Source organism: Pangasianodon hypophthalmus, chromosome 4 (genome assembly GCF_027358585.1).
Source record: "Pangasianodon hypophthalmus isolate fPanHyp1 chromosome 4, fPanHyp1.pri, whole genome shotgun sequence".
Classification (NCBI taxonomy): domain Eukaryota; kingdom Metazoa; phylum Chordata; class Actinopteri; order Siluriformes; family Pangasiidae; genus Pangasianodon; species Pangasianodon hypophthalmus.
The window spans coordinates 25397644-25407250 of NC_069713.1; the positions used below are offsets into that span (position 1 = coordinate 25397644).

The window sequence follows — 9607 nt, forward strand, 5'->3', positions numbered from 1 at the left end:
CCTATATAAAAAACTAAATAAAGCTATAGAGCATGCCCCTGTGTTTAAGCTGTATGCAATACCTGTGTGCATTACTTTATATTTGTGGTGTTGGATTATTTATGTTCTTGTTTATTTTATTTTTTTAACTTAGGACTGCAGACTTAGACTGTAGCCCGGCGGTTCCAGGATAACAAGCATATATTTTAGTCCCCTGTGGTCCTTTGCACACTGCTAACAATAGAGGAGGATGAAGTGTCAGTGGCTTTCCAGCAATTCCTCACTCTGTGACACCAAATTATACCAGAGAAGCAGAGAGATCAGATTCTGTTCCTCCTCATATTTTAATTCATTACTGTGTGCATGACAGGTTACTGGATCACAACCACTGTTTTTCATTGCTACAGATGGCTTTTGGTGCCTAAATATGTGAGTCCAATTAATAACTTGATGCGTTTTCCTGAACAATCTTTATTTGTAGTACATAATTTGTTTAAAATAACACCTGGATGTACCACAGAACAAGACCACGTGAATAACTCATCTTGAAACACATTACAAAATAGCCAAATCATTCGAACATCTGCTCAATGAACGGCTAAATGACTTATGAATCAAAAATAGGTCACTGATAGAAACAGGATATTTTACATTATCTGCTTACTTTAAGTATTTTTTACTCAGTTGATCAGCCATATTGATCTGATGATTATACCTCACTAAACTTCGATTCAGACAACAACAATAAGCCTTTAGGCAGCATTAAATCACAAAATGTCATTTTTAGTCATAATCCAATAAAATATGACTGAATTGCTGACAGGTTTTGACGGAGTAAATTGGTGGATGGGGTGTCTATGGACCTCAGGAGCAGATGTTGCCCTGAAGGCATTGCAGTGTGACCGTAGTGAACTGGTAACAATTGGAAAATCAACTTGGGGAAAGAATTCCCTGAACGGTTGACAGTCAGCTAATTAGCAAACTAGCTTGCATGATAATTTGCTAATGTAGTAGCGAACTGACTTTAAGCCAACATGGCCAACAACAAAATGGTGCCAAGGCATGGTGATGTGTTGATTTCTGTTCTTCGCAGACATATTTTTTGTCTTGGTTACAGTCTGTGGAGAAGCATTCAAGCAAGAATTACATAGTACTTGTACATATGACAATAAACGTTTTGACTTGTGACTTGCTATCTGGGGAGGCATGGCGGAATAATGTAGCAAGGTTATACATTTTTCAGTTGTTATCAGCTAACAAAGTAGTTAGCTTCATATTTTGAACATAAAATGTTTCTTCTTTTCTCAAGTCTACAGTCATGTTAAAATAAAATCTCCTGAGCTGCTAAAGGTTCATCCTTTAAACTATACTTGAACGAATAAACATATTGGAAAGCACATAAAATGGCATTAGGGCTTTCACCAAAGGGATTCTCTAAAAAAAAAAACAGCATGGGAAATCAAATATGTTTCTAAATAGCTATACAGTCAAACATGTGTAGCAATTTTAGTAATTAGCTTTGCAGTTAAACCATGAAGCAGCTGAAGAGTGAGGTATTTAGAAGCTCGAGGTTTTTTCATGCACTCTGCTTCCATCTAGTGATTACTTGAAGGTAAGAACTCAACAGAGAATGTCAAAGTACTCAATAGTTTAATCATATTTTTCTTATTCTTATGTCAAATTTATTATTGAATACCAAGTATGTCTAGGCAATCGAAATTATATATAAATAATATAAAAATTTTCATTAGTAGACAGACAAATCCCTTTCTCATGGTTGAGTTTTAAGATGGCGGTTATGTAACTGATTGAATGAATTGAGTGAATTTTGAACTTGATAAGCCCAGAAGTTGATATTATATATTAGCAATTATGTAAGCAAATATAACTTATTTAAATTTATATTACTTTAATATGACCATAAACATGATGCTGCATGAAAGTTATAGAGCAGGGGCAGCAGACCATAGATTTTGGTGGGGCAGGACGACATAAATAATGCCAATCTTTGCAATATATCTTAGAAAAAGAAATGGTTCTATACATCATAGACACATTGCAATTTATTAGATTTATTTCCAATTATTTGCATAATCATGATGTCCATGTTAAGTGTCCTCTCTCGAGCGTCAGACAGAGTAATTCCTGCCCCAGTGGGATCATGTCAGTTATATTCTGCGGATTATCCTTAAAGAGAAAGTGGCATTAAGTTGAAGCATACACAGAAATTAATTAGTGCAATTCTACATTTAGGGATAAGTTTAGAGCCTCAAGTTTAGTGCCTGTTAACATGATCAGTTACTGATTAACAAATACACATATTAAGAGAAATGATTTACAAGAGACTGACACAGGAACAAAAGGACATCAGGACAGGCTTGATGTATTTATTTGTTCGAGGACCATTTATGAAAGTCAACAGCATCCACTTTTACATTTCAAAACAATGAAAATCACCACAGGAACATAAACACAATCACTGGATGCCTGGTCAAGAGAGAATCAAGAATTACAAGCAGACAGGTAGGCATAGATGTGGACATTCCGTATTAGCAAAGGCACATGAAAGCGGCCAAGCTGCTAATAGGGCCTTCTTTACCTCCAAGAGCTGACATCAAGATACATTACTGGAATGCTTTGAAATAAATGTGTATAGACTAAATGATAAAGCATCAGTGGTGTTTCTGTAAAAGACTGTGGCTTTCCGGTGTGAATTTTTTTTAAAAAAAGGAAAAAAATCTATTGCAATAATCCAGACAGTCTCTATATGACCACACATACTAAAGCTGAGAATTATCTGGCGAGTTGAAGGAGTTGTCTGGGAGCAGTGAATTTACTGAAGTGTGCTGGAGTTTAGGTTTAGGTCATTCATTAGAAGCTAGAATTCACTGAAGCGCTTTGTATTGCATGTCCCGGGACTACACAGATACATTATTACAGAAAGAAACAAAGAAAAACACAAAATGTACAGTCAAGCTGTAACTCTCTAAAGGAAGAGCTGCAAGTGCATGCAACATAACCAAAAGCCTGTCAAAGCCACCTGAATCTGTCTGACTGCAAGACAAATCCTCTGCAGTGGCAACCATCACTGCAAGCTCATCTCCTGAGAGGAGTACCTACAGAGCTAAGTGGGTTGAATAGGGAACTTTAAATGCAGGTAAGTGTGCATCTTACGTCAGTAAAGGAAAAAAAAAACCAAAGAAGATCACATACAGTAGGAGAAATATGGAATGCTAAACATCCTCATGCCTCACATATTTTTTTTTAAGATATTCTTATAAACATTAGATTTATACATCCTCTCATTCTCAACCAATCGCAACTGAAGTGTGTCCTGGTGCCAATGCAAATACAAACACTATTAATATCAAATTAACTGTGTTTCACTTAAAGATTGGGAATAATGAGAGATCAGCCGTGTCCTCGTCTATTAATGGCTTCGCAGATGAACGAACACAACACACAAGAATGAACGATATTCAAAGTGTCCAGAGTTGTTCTGGCTATAGGATTTACAATAGATCTGACTTTAACGCATCTCCATACCATGGAATAATAACACTTCAGACAGCCATAATACATACAAATAACAACATCTCACTTTTTTTTTGTTTTGTACAGAACAGCAAATCACAGCAAGCTACACAGCCCTAGAGAAATTCAAAACTTTCACCAAAGTACCACGTAATCTTTCAGGGAGTTTAGGTGTCTGAAGTCCAGTCTTTGCATGATGGGATTCTACTCTACAGAATCTGCTATCTACTTATATTTTTACACATGTATTCATACATTTCAAATAAAATAACCTCTAGAAATCAATACAATTCTCATATATCTTATACGTCGATAATAGGGCCAACATCACACCTGTTGAAGATATTTCTTCTTCTGAGGTTCATTTGTGTGAAACGTCTTAAAGATCTGGGTTTGACTTAAACGTGCATTCCTTTAAGACAAAGTGGTGCGAATGTTTCACTCTTCGGTAAACAACGGTTAAAAACAGACACAGGGAAAAAAAAAAAAAAAAGAAAGAAAATACATTTAAATAATTTACTATGTATTTACATAGTCAGGCTGTGTATCCAACACAGCGTCATTCTTCTTTTGTTGTTTGTCTTGCAGACGGCGTATTCTCTAATCTCCCATTTTTACTTTCGATGTCTGGGGAAAGAAAAAAAATACGTGTCAGACAATATTAATATTCAAGAAAATAACTGGTGGGAGGATTCAATTTATCAACTGTACTTGAGGAGTAAGCAGACTGAATGTGATATGAATTCACAGCGTAGTCCGTTTGCACACACACGCGCGCACACACAATTCCATTTGTTTCATTTGCAGTAGAGTTACCGGATAATCAGAATTTAAGTAAACACATCAGATCCATCTCCAGGGTGTGACTAATAAATTATGATCACGGCACATATCAATTTTTTAGTGTGGCCAGATGGAGATGGAGAACTGATATAATGAAAATGAGCACAACTGAAAACTCCATATTGGCTTTGGTTTATATAGGAGTGTTTTTTTTTTTTGTTTTTTTTTTTTAAATACAATCAAAAATGTCCACAAACGTCCAGGACAAACATTACTGATAGCATGTAGACAAACATCATGCATCATTGATCATGCAATTCCACTGAGTTGTACAAATTAACCATATGTGGATTACCTAGAAGTGAACATAAATGTGCATCAAGAAAAAAACACCATTAAAAAAAAAAAAAAACAAAAAAAAAAAACCACCATATAGCACAACAAGAGTCTCCTGTAGCTGATAATTAGCAGCTCCTCTTTTTTTTTTCTTTTAAAGCAGTAACGTTATTTGTGACAACGAACTCTTGTTCTTTTGCTTAAACAGCCTTTCACTGATACTACAAGCAGTTTGGATTCCTACCATGATAATGTCACATACCAAACTCAATTACAGTAAATAGGAAGCCCCTCAGAATGTTGCAACAGGAAAAAAGGGAACATGATGGTTTCAGGAAAACTTAATTCCTCTTCCTGGAGGTATGAGAGGTCTTTAAGTGTCTTTATCATTATGCCTAATCATAAAATAAATATATGTTTCCTCTCCTCTATGGAGATATAATTCTTTCTCATGACAGTGCATTAAGTGGAAAGAATTACCCACCTGCAAGATGGCTACAATGACTCCAAACAGCCCGATGGCACTGCCAAAGATTTCCACAATGAGAATCTTAACAAACAGGCTGGCGTTCTGGGCATCAGCCAAAGCAGCCCCACTGCCCACGATGCCAACGCAGATGCCACAGAAGAGATTGGAAAAGCCAACAGTGAGACCTGCCCCGAACATGGAGTAGCCTGGAAATATGGCACCATAAAATGGTTTAATTAACTTAATAAACAGAACCAAAATTCCAAATTTCAAAGATGAATTTGAAGTAAAATCTAAAACTCCTTTCGCATGTGCTGTTTTATACCTGCTTGGTAGTTCCTTGGTCCAATTGTCTCTGGAGTTGTGCCACTGAACCTCTGAGGCACACAAAGTTTAGAATGATAAATTATTAAAATACTTACAAAACAAAATCTCTCAACAAAACATTTAAGAATTAAATAAATTTGAATTCAAATTCGAATGCTCTATTTATTTATTTCTTTATTTATAAAAAGATTTTATTTGTGATGAAACAGAAACAAACGAGTCGACTAGTTACACTTTCACTTTTAACAGCTCACCTCTGCCATGTTACTTATGACAATTGCCATGATGATCCCATAAATGGCAACAGCTTCACAAAAGATTATACTGCAGAGCAAAGACCATATAACGACGTCAGCAATATTCACATGAAATGAATAAACTAAAAATAAAAGACAGAAGGCAGATAGAACTAACCTGACGAGGTTCTTGGTCTTAATTCTCGGGGCCTTGACACCTCCACCGATGATGCTGGAGCCAGTGATGTAAATTCCCCTGCAGAGACGAGAATATACAACAAGCTTAATACCAATATAACGTGCATGTTTATATACTGCATAATATGTATATAATTTATAATATAATGCAAATAGTTAGAGAGCAGTGGTAAACCCTAATCTGCTCAACATACATGGGTTTTATTCCATCTCACTTCGGATAGAAGCATCTCCTAACTAATGTTAGTTAATGTTAACTACAGATTATTGTAGATCAGTGCTCAAAAGACTTTAATAACAAAAGTCTGATTCCAATCACAGTAAATTCACACTTTTACAGGACTCTTCTTATGAATTGAGCTTTTCCATTATTATCATCATCTAATTTATTAAAATACTTATTAAAGTCAGCAACCAATCTCAGCAGTAATGAGCAACAACAAGGTATGTATCAAGATATACTGGTTTGCTGCAGCAGTGTGGCATTTATAAATAAAGCTCAAATAAAATTAAAAATAAAATGGTCTCATAAAATCTTTTTAATAATTGATCATTGATCCAAAACACTGGAAAAACATCAAATCAGCTGCTTCCAGGCTTTGTAAATATTAGTTACAAAACATTAAAAAGTTATCACAATGCCCACAATATCTCAGAATATCAGTGTACTGCAATCATATTTATCAAGATATCAACATTATATTGTCATATCACCCAGCCCTAACATGAAACCAATTCATCTTCTTTCCCTACAGCTCATGTAGCATCTGCGGTTGAACACACTTGGAGGAGAGCACTAACTGCCCTATTAAATACACACTACATGAGTGGACAGACTGAATTACATCAACAGGAGGAAAAGCAGGGCCAATTCTGCTCTCTAACTTGCAGCATTTGATGTTTATAGTACTGTCAGGATGTCAGATGATCTCTCCTTCACTTTGGTTTAGTAGTTCTTGATTTATTCTACTAAAGAATGTAAAATGGGACCTTGACAAATGCGAAAATGAGCAAAAATGCAAATATTTGTCACAGCAATTGTATAAGAACACTAATGCTGAGCTCAGGATTACATATGCAGTGAATGGATTTTCCTCATTTATAAAAGGTCACAACTCCTTTTCATGTGTAGTGTAGCTGCACTCTGACACATGTACACAAGTTTTGTTAAAAGGCATTCAGACATTAAGACAGATATATGGGCAGTTCAGCTTTTTCCACATCATAAAATCCCCCCTGCCTTCACTGTGAGCTGTTCTCTTGTGAAAGAAGGAGAAAAGGGGAAATAGCATGAGCTCTTACCAAGCCGCTCCAACCACAGACAGTGAGATGGCCAGGCCGATTCCAAGGTTGGCCCACATATACGGGGACGTCTCTGTTAAAAACCTGCCAGACGAGACACCAAGATTTTAAAATGCAGAGAGATTAAATAAGATATAAATCCCACATTATATCATAAAGGATATACTTAACACTCACCATGCCACGTCAAACCTGAATCCGAGGTCAAAGATTGTATAGCAGATTCCTGATGAGAAACATGAAACATAGTTTAGTCACATCAGAATCTGAAGAAATCAGACAAATATAGACCTTTTCATAAAACACATAAATAAATAAGGCAGGATCATTCAGACAAATGTAATCTAACTGAGACATCTTTCTGTATTAACTAGCAGAAACAAAGTTAATAAATAAATAAATTTAACTTGTTTCCACAACTACAAAGAGGCCCATGACAAAGTGTGTGCTCCATTGAGGATGTGTGATAACTCACACTCACATGAGAATTGTTCCTTCCTCATTCAGCCCAAGTTACAAAGACTAGAAAGACTTCATGACGGATAAGTAAAAATACGCAAATTTAACCGACCAGACAATTTAATGTATTCTCATAACTGCTTTTTAACTATATTTAACAAAGTGAATGAAATTTTTTTGTATCAGTTTATGCTTTTTTTCCCCATGCAGCACTTTGATATTTTGTAAAGGGGAATAAAGTCACATGGCTGTGCACCGGACAGGGTCCCAGGTTTGAACCTGAGCTCAGGTTACATCCGGTGTGGACTTTCTGTGCCGGTTCTCTGTGCGGATTTCCACTGGGTTCTCCAGTTTCCTCCCAAAAACATGCCAGTAGGTGGACTGGCTACTCTAAACTGCCTCAGGTGTGAATGTGTGTGTGAGTGTGTATGCGTTGTCCAGAAAAGGACTGGCGTCCCATTCAGTGTGTATTCCTGCATCACACCCACTATTCCCAGGATAGACCCCAGATCCAGCATGACTCTGACCAGGATAAAGTGGTTACAGAAGATGGATGAATGAATGAATGAATGAATGAAAGTCTCAGCTGATCAGTTTCAGTAAATGGCTCCACTGTTTTGTTAGCAAAAGCAATGCTCTAATTCGTATTGTGTATCTTTCCTCACTGAAAAGGCAGAACGAATGAACTGAAAGTGATGAAGGAATAAATATCGTATATCAACGACATTTGTAAGTGTCTCGATATGATATTTTTGATATATTGAGCAGGAATGGGTATAGTTATGCTGTACTAAAGTAAAAGAGGAAGGCTCAGACTAAAGCTGTGCTAATGTTTACTGCAGAAGCTAAAAGCAGCTGGAAATGAACATTTGGAGAATTCGTGACTCTCAGTGTTTAAAACCCGTCCAACAAAAACAAAGTCATTGTCCTTTATAATAAATATAATGCTCTTGTTTTACAAATTCACAACCGTGGCCTGGTCAGTTTTCCGGTGGAAATACTCAGAATTTGCAAATAGCTAAAGTACACATACTATTCAGCAGATGTAAACAGTAACGTCAAGGCCGATGCTATCACGGTGCCACCGCTAACTAGCCGTTAGGCTAGCTGCTAGTTAGCAACACGTCAAGTAATTTGTGAGTTAGAGCTCTCTAAAATACACATTATAACCTCCAGCGAGCTTTAACACCATTTCTTCAGCAGTATCTCCATTTTTATCTCGATGAAGTCTACCGGCGCTGTGTGACAGCTGACAGTAACCTGACTAGCTGTTCCACAGGCTAGCTATTATATTAGCAATGCTAACTGTGGACGACTGAACGAGTAAGAGAAAGCTAGCTTGTCAAGAAATCCACGAATCTTATGAGCAAACGTTTTCATGCCATTCATCAGAAATGATGGAGGATGGCAAGAGGAAATGGAGGGACTAATGATAATATTAAAGAACATACCGACGATGAGGATGGTGCTCCAGAAGGCCAAAGTGACCCCGGTGTAGAGAATTGCGTGGCCGTTCATCATCCACTCAACCAAAAGCGCCAGCTTTGCTACCTAAACGCGCGTCCAGATCAGTCTACAGCCTGTCGTGGCTCGAAAGGCTTTTAGATTAAAGTATACACGAACGAAGCGGCTCTTTTACCAGCGATGAACCAGAGGAGCTTGAAAATCCTGCAGCCATCCAGAGAGAGGAAGCGGAGATCAGCTGATCATGTGACGAGCACCACTTTAGCACGTGACTCAGCCACACAACGGAGGGCGCGCGCTCACCAAGATGAGTGCTAGTCTACTGTATTCCCCTTACAACATTTCACTATTTTACCATGCTGGAACATACAGCTGTTTTTAAAATGACTTCCGGTAACAGGCCCGTCGTGCATAACAGAACTATAACTCATTCTAATGCAATATGCAGGACTGCTTCAAGAACTTTCCCATAACAGACCTTTAGCTCATCAAATGCAGTATTCAGTATTGCTTCAAGAAC

General features: G+C 37.2%; 1 protein-coding gene across 1 annotated transcript; it reads right to left on the reverse strand.

Moving 5' to 3' along the window:
• Positions 1-2346: 2346 nt before the first annotated feature.
• atp6v0b (ATPase H+ transporting V0 subunit b) lies at positions 2347-9338 on the reverse strand. Its single transcript, XM_026937077.3, has 8 exons — positions 9075-9338; positions 7342-7390; positions 7165-7248; positions 5843-5920; positions 5683-5752; positions 5427-5478; positions 5117-5307; positions 2347-4140 (listed from the first exon to the last, which is right to left on the reverse strand). Exons 1-8 carry the CDS (start codon positions 9142-9144, stop codon positions 4114-4116), a joined length of 621 nt encoding a protein of 206 aa, XP_026792878.1. The 5' UTR covers positions 9145-9338; the 3' UTR covers positions 2347-4113.
• Between the last annotated feature and the right edge of the window lie 269 nt (positions 9339-9607).

Bases quoted from the DNA above. Each gene is read 5' to 3' on its own strand.
- atp6v0b (XM_026937077.3), bottom strand. From the start codon at position 9,144: ATGATGAACGGCCACGCAATTCTCTACACCGGGGTCACTTTGGCCTTC. The intron at 7,391-9,074 runs GTATGTTCTTTA...GTTTCTCATCAG, and splicing joins GAGCACCATCCTCATCGTCG to GAATCTGCTATACAATCTTT. The intron at 7,249-7,341 runs GTGAGTGTTAAG...CTCGTCTGGCAG, and splicing joins TTCAGGTTTGACGTGGCATG to GTTTTTAACAGAGACGTCCC.